The following is a 17149-nucleotide window of genomic DNA, read 5'->3' as shown; positions in this document are numbered from 1 at the left end:
CGCAAATAACAACGCTGGAAGGCGGGGGAGCGTCTGAGCTGGGGGAGCGTCTGAACAGCGCAGTGCGCATGCCCAGGAACCCCAGTCCCGCACTGTGCATAATGAATAACACAGTGCGGGGCAGGGATTCAGCAACAGGGTGGCCGCACTGCCCGCACAGGCGCAGTCAGGCACCCTGGATCTGCCATGACGGACAATGAAGACTGCGCCTGTCACAGGCAGGCACGCACAGCGCAGGCGCCGGATTTAAGACGAAACAGCGCGAAGGGGGCGGCGACCACATCCCCAGAAGAGAAGAGTGACGGCCGTTGGGAGATTCACAGAGGAGGCTTCGGACCGCCTCCAGGTCTACAGACAGGCAGTTAGGGCAAATTTTAAAACGCTTTATTGAGGGAATAACGGAATCAAAAACTAAAAGAGCCACCTTGTTAGACTGCAGCATTACTGCTGCACAAGGTGGCTCTTTTAGTTTATAATGGCTGGAGGGGGTGACAGTGGCCCTTTAAAGATTAAAAATAATGGTCTATCAACGACTGTACTTAATTCCTGCAGTACTCGAGGGTGTATCTCATCCGGGCCCGGAGATTTGTCAATTTTAGTGAGTTTTAGACGCCGCAGTACTTCCTGCTGGGTTAAGCAGGTGACATTTAATTGGGAATTTTTATCACTAGTCATTTTGTCTGCCATGGGATTTTCTTTTGTAAATACTGATGAAAAAAAGTCATTTAGCATATTGTCTTTTTCCTCATCCACCATTTCATCCAGACTATTTTTAAGGGGGCCAACACTATCATTTTTTAATTTCTTACTATTTATGTAGTTAAAGAATATTTTGGGATTATTTTCTCTCTCTCTGGCAATGAGTCTCTCTGTCTCAATCTTTGCTGCCTTGATTTGCTTTTTACAGAATTTATTTAATTTTTTGTATTTATTTAATGCCTCCTCACTACCTACTTCCTTTAATTCTCTAAATGCTTTCTTTTTGTCACTTATTGCGCCCCTTACAGCTCTATTTAGCCATATTGGTTTCCTCCTATTTCTAGTATGTTTATTCCCATACGGTATATACTGTGCACAGGTCCTATCCAGGATGCTAATAAACGTCTCCCATTTTCTTTGTGTATTTTTATGTCTCAGGATATCGTCCCAGTTAATTGCACCAAGATCCTCTCTCATCCGTTGGAAATTTGCCCTCCTGAAGTTTAGGGTCCTTGTCACCCCTCTACTACACATCTTATTAAAGGATACACGAAAACTTATTATTTTGTGATCACTATTCCCCAAGTGACCCCCAACTCTTATATTTGATATGCGGTCATGCTGCACAAAATAGTAAATAACATTTCTCACATGTCTACTTTACATCTGCATCATTTTTGAAATTTTTTTGTTATGAAGTTAGAAGAGTTAAAAGTTAATCAGCAATTTCTCATTTACAAAACCATTTTATTTTTTCAGGGACCACATAACGTTTGAAGTGACTCAGCGAACTATATGACAGAAAATACCCAAAAATGACACCATTTAAAAAATTGCACCCCTCAAAGTCATCAAAACCACATTCAAGAAGTTTATTAACCCTTTTGGAACTTCACAGGCATTAAAGCAAAGTGGAATGGAAAATAAACATTTTAACTTTTCCCACCATGTTCATTTAACCCCAAAATTTGCATTTCCACAAGGGTAACAGGATAAATTGTTGCACAATTTCTACTGAGTATGCAGATACCCCATATGGGGTGGAAAACTACCGTTTGTGTACACATCAGGGCTCGGAAAGGAAGGAGTGCAGTTTCACTTTTGAAGAGCAAAATTGTCTGGAATAGATAGAGGTCATGTCACGTTTGGAGAGTACCTGATGTGCCTAAACAGCGGAATCCCCCTACAAGTGATACCATTTTAGAAACTACACCCATAAGCAGCTTATCTAGATGTGTGGTGAGCACCTTGAATTTGCAGGTGTGTCATAAAATTTTATTAAGTTGTTCCATGAATATAAAAAAAGCACATTTCCCCATGAAAATGTTGCTTTAGCCCCAAATTGTTTTTTTTCTGAGGCACAATGCAAAGATCAGAAGGGAAGAAGCGCTATACGGAAATACAGATTTGCCTGGAATGGTGTGATGGCGCCCATGTCACATTAGTAGAGATCCTGAAGTCCCAGAACAGTGGACTCCCCCATAAGTGACCCCATTTTGCAAGCTGCACCCCTCAGTGAATACATCTAGTGATGCAGTGATCATATTGACACCACAGATGTGTCACAAATATAAACTATTGGGTGATCAAAAACTAAACTACATTTTTATCACAAATACTGTTTTACCCACTAATTTTTCCATCTTCGGAAGAGAAAATGATTAAAAGGCACGAAAATAAGTTACACAATGTCTCCCGAATGTGACAACAGCTTACCGTATAAACTCGAGTATAAGCCGACCCCCCCTAATTTTGCCACAAAAAACTGGGAGAACTTAATGACTCAAATATAAGCCTAGGGTGGAAAATGCAGCCAGCTACTGGTAAACTTTAAAAATAGATACCAATACAAGTAAAATATGCCCCATATAATGCTGCACAAAGGTTAATACTGGCCGCATTAGATGCTCCACACATTATGCCACACACATTATGCCCCACAAGATGCTCCACACATTATGCCCCACAAGATGCTCCACACATTATGCCCCACAAGATGCTCCACACATTATGCCCCACAAGATGCTCCCCACATTATGCCCCACAAGATTCTCCCCACATTATGCCCCACAAGATGCTCCCCACATTATGCCCCATTTGCTCACCTCTCTTCACTCAGGCCCCCGGCACTTGCGATATTCACCTCTCCCCGTTCCACCGCTGCGTGCCGCTCTGTCTTCCATCCTCCGCAGTGACTGTTCAGGTAGAGGGCGGCGCACACACTAACTACATCATCGCGCCCTCTGACCTGAACAGTCACAGCCAGAGAACGGAAGACAGAGCGGCGTGCAGCGGTGGAACGGGGAGAGGTGAATATCTCGCAATGCTCACCTCCCCCGTCATACTCACCTGCTCCCGGCGCGGTCCCTGGCAAAGTCTCACTGTCAGATGATCTTCGGGAGCCGGCGGCATCTTCCTATGTACAGCGGTCACGTACCGCTCATTAAAGTAATGAATGTGTGTCCATATTCATTACTTTAATGAGTGGTACCATGTGACCGCTGAACACAGGAAGAGCTGCCCGGAGACCATCGGAGGCAGGGACTGCGCTAGGAGCAGGCGAGTATGTGACAGCCGCCGCTCCCCTCCCCTGCCAATCCCCTGGGATAACGACTCAAGTATTAACCGAGAGGGACACTTTCAGACCAAAAAAAGTGGGCTGAAAATCTCGGCTTATACTCGAGTATATACGGTATATGTAGCTGTACAGTTTGGCAACATGGCAGGGAAGGAGCGTTATTTGACTTTTGATGAACTGGTTTTCCTAGAATAGTTTGTGGACCATTTGCACAGCCTCTGATGTGCCTAAACACATCTGAAGGCATTTCCAAAAACAAATACGCAGTGAAAGTTGCAAATATGCCATTGTATTGCCCAATACATTGTAGTGTCCAGTACTTTGTAGTGCCCGTACATTGTGCCCAGCTTGTACTTCTGGAGCCACCCACCTGTATATTAAGTGGGCTCTCCTCACTGTTAAACATGTGGTCACTAACTGCAGTTTAGGCACATCATGGAGCTCAGAAGGGAGGGGATATTTGGATTCGGAAGAGCAAAACTAGCTGCATCTCTTTTGGTGGGAGACATGTCACTTCTTCAGAGCAGTTATGCTACCAATAATGTGGAAGCCCACTATATTCTGTTAACATATGACGGACATTGGGGGGGGGGGGTTTGGAATTTTGTATCAGTTCTAATTTTTCTTGTGCTCTACACTGAGCATTTGTAGTGGCGACCAAAAGTTTTTTATTTTATTTAAAGTGTGATTACTTCTGTCTGGTTGCTGTGATGCCATTTTCCTGGTGATGAATTGAAATTGCATGAAGTTCTCATCATGCAAGGCCTTAATTTTAACCAAAATGCTTTATAATACAGGTATGGTTATTTAACCCCTTTCTGACATTGGACGGAATAGTACGTCTGATGGCAGATCCCCTGCTTTGATGTGGGCTCCGGCGGTGAGTTAAATGCCGCTGTCAAGAGCTTGCGGCCGGACAGCGGCATTTAACAAGAGCTTGGGGCCGGAAATGAGCGCACCGATGACCCCTGTTTTTGGGGGTTTGTTTGTTTTTTTAAGCAAAGTTTGGAATTTTTTTTTCACCACTTACATAAAAAATAACCTAGACATGTTTGGTGTCTATGAACTCATAATTACCCGGAGAATCATAATCGCAGGTCAGTTTTAGTATTTAGTGAACCTAGCAAAAAAGCCAAAGAACCAAGAAGTGTGGGATTGCACTTTTTTTTGCAATTTCACCGCACTTGGAATTTTTTTCCCGTTTTCTAGTACACGACATGCTAAAACCAATGATGTCGTTCAAAAGTACAACTTGTTTCGCAAAAAAATAAGCCCTCACATGGCCATATTGACGGAAAAATAAAAAAGTTATGGCTCTGGGAAGGAGAGGAGTGAAAAACGAAAACGGAAAACTGAAAAAAGCTCCAAGGGTTAATTATACAAAACCGACTACCAAAAGTTTTGCATATACTATTTATTGATCACCATATACAAAGTAATTCATTGTCTACAATACCAAACTTAGTATTTTGTAGCATAACCTCTTGCTTCAATTACTGCACCACACCGACGGGGCATTGAAGCTACTAGGGTATTCAAGACATCCAGAGGGCTCGCTCCATTCCAATTCATCTTTCTTGCTATGGGTACGGGCCCCAACTCGTCACTAACTTATGCCAAAGGTGCTCTATATGATTGGCTTGGCCGTTGCAAAAGGCGAACATTTTTCTTTGCTAGCCAATTTTTGACTAAATTGGATGTGTACTTAGCTTAGGATCATTGCCTTCCTGGAGTCTCCAGTCCCTGCCTACTTTGGTTTTACCATGTGGCAGCATTACATTCTCCAGTATATCCTTGTACACAGCACCTGTCATATTTCCATCAATTTTATGTAGAGAGCCAATGGCAGATGCAGAAAAGCAGCCCCAAACCATGACATTGCCACCACATTTCACTACACGTGTTTGGTACTGTATATCATTATGTTTTTCAATTGGGCGATATAGTGATGGCGAACCTATGTAAATATCTGAGCTGTGTGATTCAGATGAACACCCCCCCCACACCAGAGAGATCCATTCACTATAATACGTAAGCAGAATAATTTGGACTACATTTGGCCTCTGTTCAGAGTTGTCATTTTATTCAGAAACTAGCTGAAGAGCCCGGCCCGGCGTTGCCTGGGCATAGTAAATTTCTGTGGTTAGTTATAGCACCTCACTTCTCTTATTTTCCCATCACGCCTCTCATTTTCCCCCTCACATCTCTCATTTTCTCCCTTACACCTAATTTTCCCCCTCACTCCTCTCATTCCCCCATCCTCCTGTATATTGTATATACCTATGTGTCATCTCCTCCTGTATATAGTATATACCTGTATGTCATCTTTTCTGTATATACTATATACTTGTATGTCATCTCCTCCTATATATAGTATATACCTGTATGTCATCTCCTGTATATAGTATACCTGTATGTCATCTCCTGTATATAGTATATACGTGTCATCTCCTCCTGTATAGCATATACCTGCAAGTCATCTCCTCCTGTATATAGTCTATACGTGTCATCTCCTCCTGTATATAGTATATACCTGTGTCATCTCCTCCTGTATATAGTATATACCTGTGTGTCATCTCCTCCTGTATATAGTATATACCTGTGTGTCATCTCCTCCTGTATATAGTATATACTGTGTCATCTCCTCCTGTATATAGTGTATATACGTGTGTCATCTCCCCTGTGTATAGTATATACGTGTGTCATCTCTTTCTGTGTATAGTATATACCCGTGTCATCTCCTCCTGTATATAATATATACCTGTGTCATCTCCCCTGTATATAGTATATACCTGTGTGTAATCTCCTCCTGTATATAGTATATACGGGTCATCTCATCCTGTATAGCATATACCTGCAAGTCATCTCCTCCTGTATATAGTCTATACGTGTGTCACCTGCTCCTGTATATAGTATACCTGTGTCATCTCCTCCTGTATATAGTATATACCTGTGTCTCATCTCCTCCTGTATATAGTATATACTGTGTGTCATCTCCTCCTGTATATAGTGCATATACGTGTGTCATCTCCCCTGTGTATAGTATATACGTGTGTCATCTTTCTGTATATAGTATACCTGTGTCTCATCTCCTCCTGTATATAATATATACCTGTGTCATCTCCCCTGTATATAGTATATACCTGTGTCATCTCCCCTGTATATAGTATATGTGTGTCATCTCCTCCTGTATTAGACATCATTCACATGTTATTTGCTCAGTATTTTTACCTCAGTATTTGTAAGCTAAATTGACAGCCAGATAAATCCACAGCCAACAGGAAGCCCTCCACCCTAGCAGTATATATTAGCTCACACATACACATAATAGACAGATCATGTGACTGACAGCTGCCATATTTCCTATATGGTACAGTTGTTGCTCTTGTAGTTTGTCTGCTTATTAATCAGATTTTTATTTTTGAAGGATAATACCAGACTTGTGTGTGTTTTAGGGCGAGTTTCATGTGTCAAATTGTGTGTGTTGAGTTGCGTGTGGCGACATGCGTGTAGCAACTTGTGAGATGAGTTTTGTGTGACCACATGCATGTAGCAACTTTTGGTGTGTCGAGTTGCATGTGACAGGTTAGTGTATCAAGTTGTGTGCAGCAAGTTTTGCGCGTGGCGAGTTTTGAGCGGCGACTTTTGTGTTTAGACTTTTATGTGGCGAGGTTGGTGTATGTGTGGTGAAATGTGCGCTGAGGGTGATATGTGTTCAAGCACGTGGTAGTGTGTGGCGCATTTTGTGTGTGTGTTCATATCCCCGTGTGTGGTGAGTATCCCATGTTGGGGCCCCACCTTAGCAACTGTACGGTATATACTCTTTGGCGTCATCGCTCTCACTCTTTAAGTCCCCCTTGTTCACATCTGGCAGCTGTCAATTTGCCTCCAACACTTTTCCTTTCACTTTTTCCCAATTATGTAGATAGGGGGAAAATTGTTTGGTGAATTGGAAAGCGCGGAGTTAAAATTTCGCCTCACGACATAGCCTATGACGCTCTCAGGGTCCAGACGTGTGACTGTAGCTGCGACGGTGCAGATGCCAATCCCGGACACACACACACACACACACACACACACACACACACACACACACACACACACACACAGCTTTATATATTAGACTAGCTGAAGAGCCCAGCGTTGCCTGGGCATAGTAAATATCTGTGGTTAGTTATAGCACCTCACTTCTCTTATTTTCCCATCACACCACTCATTTTCCCCCCTCACACCTCATTTTCCCCCCTCACTCCTCTCATTTTCCCCCCTCACTCCTCTCATTCCCCCCTAAGGCCGCCGTCACACATGCGAGTTTTACGGACGTAAGAGCGCAGAAACTACGTGCGTAAAACTCGCATAACATACGGCACAATGCTTCTCAATGGGTCTCGTCCTATCAGCCGTATATTACGGATCCGTAATATACGGCGTTCTACGGCCGTACAAAATCGCAGCATGCTGCGTTTGTCAGCGTATTGAGCAAATAATACGCCAATGAAAGTCTATGGGGGCGAGAAAAATACGGATTCCACACGGACCAGCAGTGTGACTTGCGAGAAATACGCAGCGGTGTTAGTGAAAAGTCGGTAATTCAATTGCCGGCTTTTCATTTCTCCTGCCTAAACCCGACAGGATATGAGACATGGTTTACATACAGTAAACCATCTCATATACCCTTTTTTTTTGCATATTCCACACTACTAATGTTAGTAGTGTGTGCATGCAAAATTTGGGCGCTGTAGCTGCTAAAATAAAGAGTTAAATGGCGGAAAAAATTGGCGTGGGCTCCTACGCAATTTTCTCCGCCAGAGTGGTAAAGCCAGTGACTGACGGCAGATATTAATAGCCAGGAGAGGGTCCATGGTTATTGGCCCCCCCGTGGCTAAAAACATCTGCCCCCAGTCACCCCAGAAAAGGCACATCTGGAAGATGCGCCTATTCTGGCACTTGGCCACTCTCTTCCCACTCCCGTGTAGCCGTGTATCCACCAGGGGGCGCATCACCGCGACTGAAGGAAATGTAGGTCAATGACCTACATTTCATTCATTCGCTGGGGAATTACAAGCACGAGCACAGCTGCATTTGCAGGGCTCCTGCTTGTAAATTATTTTAACCCCTTCAGATGGATTACTTCGTGGGACGTGACGGGTCAGCAGAAGGTATGTATATTGTGGGTTTATTGTTTTGCCAAGCGAGGGTCTGCAAATGGATTGAGAGAGCAATAAAATATTACAACAACCGCTGTGTTTATTTCATTAAAATACTTTTAAATCGTGTGTGTGTGTGTTTTTTAACCCTTTCATACAATTGGATTAATAATGGATAGGTGTCATAATTGACGCCTCTCCATCATTAATCTGGCTTAATGTCACCTTACAATAGCAAGGTGACATTAACCCTTCATTACCCCATATCCCACCGCTACACGGGAGTGGGAAGAGAGTGGCCAAGTGCCAGAATAGGCGCATCTTCCAGATGTGCCTTTTCTGGGGTGGCTGGGGGCAGATGTTTTTAGCCACGGGGGGGCCAATAACCATGGACCCTCTCCTGGCTATTAATATCTGCCGTCAGTCACTGGCTTTACCACTCTGGCGGAGAAAATTGCGTAGGAGCCCACGCCAATTTTTTCCGCCATTTAACTCTTTATTTTAGCAGCTACAGCGCCCAAATTTTGCATGCACACACTACTAACATTAGTAGTGTGGAATATGCAAAAAAAAAAAGGGGATATGAGATGGTTTACTGTATGTAAACCATGTCTCATATCCTGTCGGGTTTAGGCAGGAGAAATGAAAAGCCGGCAATTGAATTACCGGCTTTTCACAGATATCGCGCTGAAGTAAATATAAATACAGATATATATATATATATATACATATATACACACACACATATACATATATCCATATATATATATATATATATATATATATATATATATATATATATATATATATATATATATATATATATATATATATGTGTGTATATATATATATGTGTGTATATATGTATATGTGTATATATATATATATATATATATATATATATATATATATATATATATATATATATATATATATATATATATATACACACACACATACATATATATACATATACACACATACATATATATATACACATATACTGTATATATGTTTTACCGAACATTTGAGCACATAAATCCATTAGATGTCGGTTTTGCAAGCCTGCGAGAAAATATCGCAGTACGGATGCCATACGGATTACATACGGAGGATGCCATGCGCAAAATACGCTGACACACCCTGACTACGGATCACTATTTTGGGAACATTTCTCCGTATTACGGCCGTAAAATACGGACCGTATTGTCTTACGCCGAGTGTGACGCCGGCCTAACACTTGTCATTTCGACCTCACATCTGTCATTTTCCAATCACTCCACTATTTTCCCTCACTCCTCTCATTTTGCACTCACACCTTTTCATTTTCACCTCACTCCCCTCATTTTCACCTCAGTATATACATGTTTGTCATCTCCCTTATTTATAGTATACACCTATATGTCATCTCCTGTATATAGTATATACCTGTATGTCATCTCCTCCTGTATATAATATATAGCTGTATATCATCTCCCCTGTATATAGTATATACCTGTATGCCATCTCCCCTGTATATAGTATATACCTGTATGCCATCTCCTCCTGGCTGTCAATTTGCCTCCAACACTTTTCCTTTCACTTTTTCCCCCATTATGTAGAGAGGGGCAAAATTGTTTGGTGAATTGGAACGCGCGGGGTTAAAACTTTGCCTCACAACATAGCCTATGACACTCTCGGGGTCCAGACGTGTGACTGTGCAAACTTTTGTGGCTGTAGCTGCGACGGATACATACATACATACATACATACATACATACATATTCAGCTTTATATATTAGATGCACAAAACTGTGGCAGACATCACTTTTATGCACGCCCAAAAAGACAGATACCGCCAAATCACAGGGCAGACAGCGTCCACAGTGCCTTCATCTTCCTCATTATAGGGAATCTTCCACTGAGGTTCCGTCTGAATCACGTATTGTAATGATTTACACAGAAACCCCGGTGTAAGCGCTCAGCGCAGAATATATGTGAGCCGAGCCTTACTGCGATCTTTGGGAGGCAGAATGAACAAGTCAACAGCAGTTGAAGATTAAACAACTTTATCCTTGAGGTCGGTGCGATTACAGTGATGAGAAAGTTAGAAAGTTATCTTTGCTATATTTGGCAGCTGTCACACACAAATGCTTTTTTTAAATAGTTTTTGCTGCATTTCAATTTTTTTTTTTTTTTTACTGTGTTCACTGAAGGGGTTAACTAGCGTGATAGTTTTATAGATCAGGTCGTTCTGGACTTTGTGATAACATGTGTACCTTTGTTTTTACAATTTTATTTTTGTACTGTTCTTATTTAGTCCCTTTATGGAATTTTAACGTTTATTACTCTGATCGCTGGTATAATGCATTGTAATACATAATACCTGTCAGTTTTACACTGACAGAAGCCTCTTAGATCATGCTCCAAGCAAGGTCTAAGCAGGCCTCCATAGCTGACAGGTCAGGAGGGTGTCATGTGACCTCCTACGGGATGACGTTTTAGGGGTACGCTCAGACGGGAGAGGGAATCCACTGCCTCTCCCAGCCTTCTAACTGCTGTGATCACTATTGCTCACACCATCTAGAGGGTTAAACAGCCTGGGGCGGTGCAGGCACCATTCATGGCAGTGACAGCCATTGAGGCTATCACTCAAGCAGAGTTCCCGGCAGCGATTGTGTGAGCACAGGAGCTGTGCCAGTGCTATCACCATGACAAACTGGTACGTCCATTTCCAGGAGTGCACCGCAAAATATGACACTGCTACATCATATTTTGGGAAAGAGGTTAAACTATTTTATGACTTTGTAAGCCTAAAGAAAAGGAGTTAAAAACTGATCATTTGTACAACAAGTCATTTTTATGCAAATGTTCTTTCTTTTTGGTGCTTTTTCAGCTGGGTTCTAGGCGGAATCTACCTGAAAAAGACACTCTGTGGATATACCCTATATGAAGAATGTTAGACTAGTTCCATATGTCCCACATTCAGGGGGTAAATATGGATGGGTAGCGGGTCTCCTGACCTAAACGCAACAACCGGTAAATGCATATAAGGCTGTTGGAGACACACGGCAGCTCTGTACACTGTGGTCAATACTCAGTCAAATGTCAGATGTGTGAATCTGGCCTTACTTCGGAAACTCCAGAAGGAGCGCAGAAGCCAAATACTACCCCAGATTCTCATTATACCTTTTTACCACTACACCTGTCTGAAAACCAGCACCTAATTATACAACAGATAAACAAAAAAAATGTCTGTACCGGAGCAATCCAAACAGGAGATTGGTGGATTCCACAAGGGCAGTCTCAGTCACCCACTGAAAGCCAAAAATCTCCACTGTGTCTGCCTCATAATCGGTCGGAGATGGGTCGAGCTTCAATAAGAGCCTAGATGAAAAATACATTATTACTAAGACTTCCATTATAATAAATGTGTAATCATACAAATACAGAACCCAAGAGGATGTGTGATCCATCCTGCTGCTTTGCAATAGGATAAGAAGTTAATTCCGGAATGAACAAGTCAATCATTGAACCACTCAGTGTTTAGTTCATCGTTTGGCGATTGCCGGCATGGTTACTCAAGGTTTGCCATTATCAGCTTGTCTAAATGGGCCTTAAAGTGGACCATTCACTGGATTGTTTCATTTAAACTCAGTACCTCCTCCAAGTGGCACTGCTCCACTGATTCGGAAACGGTTTTTCTTTATTTTTTGATCTCCTCCATTCCAAAGTTATGCCTCCGGGACATAAAGATGCAGATTCTCCTTTCAAATAACTGAACGCATATGAAAGACTTGTCTGTGGGCATTTACTGTTTCTCATCTGATCCAGACCAATCACAACACAGCCACGCTACAGAGAAGTGATTGAAGGGGAAATCTGCACAACTAATACCAGGGGCGGGGGAATAACCTTGGAATGCAGGGGCCCAGAAGATAAACAGCTGCACAACCAGTGGAGCAGCACCAATTGGAGGAGATACACAGCTAAACCTGTCAGCAGGATTTTGTAATGTACCGTAAATGAAAGCAATGGCAATAACCCTGTAAGGCCGGTTTCACATGTCCGTTTAATTGCGGTACGGGAGAGGTCAGTGTGTGTGTACTACGTGTGGCATCCAGTGGCATCAGTACCATACGGACGGACACTGAGGGAAGAAGCGCTACAGTAAGCGCTGTTCCCCAGTGGCTGGTGCTGAAGTCGGCTGTCATCATTCTCCCCTGCTATGCCAGCAATCGGCGCAAGCAGAGAAGAATGATGAGAGTTATAATAAAGTCCGAGTGATGACAGCGGATGGGGGCAGGTCGGTGCCAAGATGCGGCCGTCCCGGCTGAAAACCACTGGTGAATGAGATTCTGAGAGCAGCATCATTCACCAGCGGTGACATCATCACTAGGATTTTCCCACGGTCCTGAGGTCACCGCAGTTCAACCCGACCTCGATGAGGTCACCGCTGGTGAATGATGCTGCGCTCTCATTCACCAGTGGTTTTCAGTCGGGACGGTCACATGTTGGCACCATCCAGGCTGAAAACTGTCCGGACATGGATTACAGAATGGGACACAACGACAGACAGGTGTGGTATATTGTTGTTTTTTTATTTTACTTTTATTACAGAAGATCGAGGGCTTCGGGGAACTAGCTGTTGCAATAAGTATGGTTTAATTTAGAATATTTAAGGAGTCTGTGTCATTTTTTTCAAATAAAGGATTTTATTCCGGCTATGTCTTTATTTAACATATAACTATAGGGTTAGTAATGCGTAGGTGTCTTATAGACACCTCTCCATTACTAAGCCGTGGGCTTGATGTCACCTGACATTACAGAGGTGACATCATCTCCACAAGTATTAACCCCCCACTTGCCACCGCTACAGGGCAAGTGGGAAGAGCCGGGCAAAGCGCCATAATTGGCACATCTAATAGATGCACCTTTTCTGGGCAGCTGCAGGCTGCTGTTTTTAGGCTGGGGGAGGACAATATCCATGGCCCCTTACCAGCCTGAGAATACTAGCCCCCAGCTGTGAGCTTTAGCAAGGCTGGTTGTCAAAAATGGGGGGACCCCTCAACGTTTTTTAAATTATTTAAATTATTAAAAAAAAACTGCACGGGGACCCCTCTATTCTTGATAACCAATCTTGCATAAGCTGACAGCTGAGGGTAGCAGCCCCCAGCTGTGACTTTTGCCTGGTTGGTTAAAGAAAATAGGGTGGAACCCAAGTCAGATTTTTCATTCATTTATTTCATTAGACCACAGGCGGTGGCTGAGGGATACCCCGATCATCCACTCCTGCTGTCACTATTATTAGCGGCATCAGGTGTCGGATTATGGGAGTAAGAGTCCCAAAAGTCCCCACCTCCCGTCATCGCTAAGATTTTATTATAACTCTCATCATTCTCCTCTGCTCGCGTCATAGCCGGCAGAGCAGGGGAGAATGATGACAGCCGGCTTCAGCACCAGCCGCTGGGGAACAGTGCTTATGAGTCGCCCGCCAGGGCCGTGGGGTACTCGGTACTGGGTCTAGTACTTAAGGGGACGTGTCACGGCGGCGACCCGGTCCGTGGCCCTGGGCACCCATGTAAAAGGGGAAAGTCTTTAAAGGGATTTGGTGAATAGAGTTTATGTTCGTGACACCACCTGTGGTATTCGGTCAGTGGGGACCGATGCTGCTTTAAGGGGTCCTCTGGGGTGATGTTATGGCAGCTAGATGGTATAATTTTCCACAGGTGAAGTATATCCCCAGGGCTCCCGATGTGTAGATGGAAGATGGTGAATGGCGCAGTAAAGAACGAGGACACAGGTTTGCAGTCTCTTTACCTGGTTTACTGAAGACTTAAGGCAGCCACAGTCCAGGGTACCAGATCACAGGGCAGGCAGGTTCCGGCCGGCTTGGAAGCGAATCCAGAGTCCCCTCTACCAGGTAGGAGTTAAAAGCCTTCCTCAAATCGCGGTGGTGTTGTAGTCCCTTACTGCCGATGGCTTCACATAAGGTCCTCACAGTTGTTCTCTCTGTCCCCCATATAGGATAGGACATAACCCGTATGACTGGTGACTTGAGCCTTTTTACAGGGACTCTAGCATGCCCCGGGCTCTATAGGTGTCACCGTGCCTCCTGGGTATTAAGGTGGACAGGTAACTTGCAGTTCAGCTGTCCTGCCGGTCTCTGATGTAAGTCGTAGAGTCCTTACAACCTCGGTGGTCAGGCTACCGGTTATCTGCGCCTCCGAGGGAGGCAGCCTGCTCTTAGCTGGTCTCCCCTGATATCCTTCTCCTGTGCTTCGCTCTCCTTCACGCTCACTCAACAATGTTCTGCTGTCGGTATAATCTCTGTCCATGAGCTCCAGCATTTTCTGGCTGAACGGCCCCTCCAGTCCTATAGACTGCTCTCTTCTGTCTCTCTGACAATCTGATCTCTCTTTCCCTCCAAACCACTATATATAGGGGAGTCACCTAGTAAATAGGATCAAAAGCTCCCCCATGTGGCCTCGAGTGTGAACATGTTGTGTGTATAGTGGTTACCTGATAAGAGTTATCCTTCGCTTCCAAATGTAACATCAGTCTCCCCGTGAGGAAAGCAATGCTACTGTGATGACCAGGACCCTGGGGCGCCACACTTACTGTAGCGCTTCTTGCCCGATGTGTGTCACACGGATGACATCAATGTGTGTTCTCTGTGTGCAGAACGTTTTGCCATCCATGCTGACGGTAGAAAATGGACACGACAGCGTGTTTTGCCTACTGACACAGTCCGTGGAAACATACTGACATGTGCACAGACCCATTCATTTGAATGGGTCTACGTGTCTCCGATACGTGTGAAAGAGGCTTAATACTGATTAGGGAAGAAATCCTCTTTGTGGTTCTTTTTTTAATTTACCATGTGAAGCTTCCAGTAATTAGATTTTGGTGCACAGAGGCTGGACTGTACACAGGCTCCTCCTTTTGTGTGATTCCCTGGACCCTCCACCCGCCTCCGGTCTATGATTCACCCCTTTCCACGAGGTCAGCGGCAGCATACGCAGCGAGCACCCATACACCCGCATGATCATCAGCAGCGGGCACCCATACAATCATCGGCAGCGGGCACCCATGCAATCATCGGCAGCGGGCACCCATGCAATCATCGGCAGCGGGCACCCATGCAATCATCGGCAGCGGGCACCCATGCAATCATCGGCAGCGGGCACCCATGCAATCATCGGCAGCGCGCACCCATGCAATCATCGGCAGCGCGCACCCATGCAATCATCGGCAGCGCGCACCCATGCAATCATCGGCAGCGCGCACCCATGCAATCATCGGCAGCGCGCACCCATGCAATCATCGGCAGCGCGCACCCATACACCCGCACAATCAGCGGCAGCACACACCCATACACCTACATGATCAGCTGCAGTATGACGTTAACCCTGTTCCAGACAGTTTAGTCTTTAAAGGGAACCTGTCACCCCCAAAATCGAAGGTGAGCTATGCCCACCGGCATCAGGGGCTTATCTAGAGTATTCTGTAATGCATTCTGTAATGCTGTAGATAAGCCCCCGATGTAACCTGAAAGATGAGAAAAAGAGGTTAGATTATACTGCAGTGCGCAGGTGTTGGGAAAGGTCAGAGGCCCGGCACCTGCGCACTACAGTACTTTGCTCTGCCCTCAACAGGACAAATTACGCCTGCGCCAGAGCCGCAGCATGAAGACCAGAAGAGGACGTCATCGTAAGAAGATAGGAGGCGCCCGACCGGGACACCCATCGGACCCGTATCGCAGCGGGACCACCCCTGGGTGAGTATAATCTAACCTGTTTTTCTTACCTTTCAGGATACATCGGGGGCTTATCTACAGCATTACAGAATGCATTCCAGAATGCTGGAGATAAGCCCCTGATGCCGGTGGGCTAACCTTCCATTTTGGGGGTGACAGGTGCCCTTTAAGGGGCTATAATATAGGTTACCCATTACAGACGCCCAGCACCTACAGAATATAAACTTACACCACAATCACCAGAGGAAAAACTGCAGAATAATCGCAGAGTAATGACTCGAGCAGACACAAATGGACGGACTGCGTAGGACACTACACCAGGGGGGCTCTCACCTTTTTAAGCTGCCAGTTGTTAAATAAGAATCGAAAGAAAATACTTTCCCGCCATCTTTGCAGCTATAGCTGTCACACGTAAAGCGCGGCGGCCGACAGTCCCCGCAGCTCTCCCGCTCCAAGCTCTCGGTAAGATACGGCGAGAACGGAGGAGTCAGTGATCCGGTGAACTCTTCACTCATGATTATTGCTTGGCAGTGGCACGGCGGACATTTCCCGTGCGATCGTGTGAGAAGCACAGACCACGCCCCCCCTTAGCAAACGTCATACTGACGGCAGCCAATAGAAAGCCTTTCCTGCTGCTGCATTCATGCTGCCCATTGGCTGAGGCTGTGAAGTGTTAGCGCGGGAATAGCCGGCGTGGCCTGGACTCGGGGCGGGACGAGAGAAAGAGATGGAATGGCTGTGTGAGAGTGTGACGTGTGTGTGTCGGCGGAGGCCGTGTGTGTCGGCGGAGGCCGTGTGTGTGAGTGTGTGTGTGTCGGCGGAGGCCGTGTGTGTGTGTGAGTGTGCCGGCGGAGGCTGTGTGTGTGTGTGTGTGTGTGTGTGTGTGTGTGTGTGTGTGTGTGTGTGTGTGTTCCAGCGTGTGTGTGTGTGCCGGCGGAGGCCGTGTCTGTGTGTTCCAGCGTGTGTGTGTGTGCCGGCGGAGGCCGT

At 45.0% G+C, this 17149-nt stretch overlaps 1 protein-coding gene across 2 annotated transcripts in view; it reads right to left on the bottom strand.

Annotated features, from left to right (window-relative positions):
* Positions 1-16752, bottom strand: part of MMS22L (MMS22 like, DNA repair protein) — a 125650-nt gene extending 108898 nt beyond the window's left edge. The window contains exons 1-2 of one of the 2 annotated variants that reach the window (XM_077289684.1): positions 16496-16752; positions 11665-11790 (exon numbers count right to left, since the gene is read on the bottom strand). In XM_077289684.1, coding sequence (XP_077145799.1) covers positions 11665-11790; positions 16496-16677 — 308 coding nt within the window. In that variant the 5' untranslated portion in view covers positions 16678-16752. The remainder of the gene's footprint in view (positions 1-11664; positions 11791-16495) is intronic. The other variant, XM_077289685.1, reaches the window with a different exon arrangement.
* Positions 16753-17149: the final 397 nt, after the last annotated feature.

Source organism: Ranitomeya variabilis, chromosome 2 (genome assembly GCF_051348905.1).
Source record: "Ranitomeya variabilis isolate aRanVar5 chromosome 2, aRanVar5.hap1, whole genome shotgun sequence".
NCBI classification, from domain to species: domain Eukaryota; kingdom Metazoa; phylum Chordata; class Amphibia; order Anura; family Dendrobatidae; genus Ranitomeya; species Ranitomeya variabilis.
This window is presented reverse-complemented; position numbering and strand designations above follow the sequence as displayed.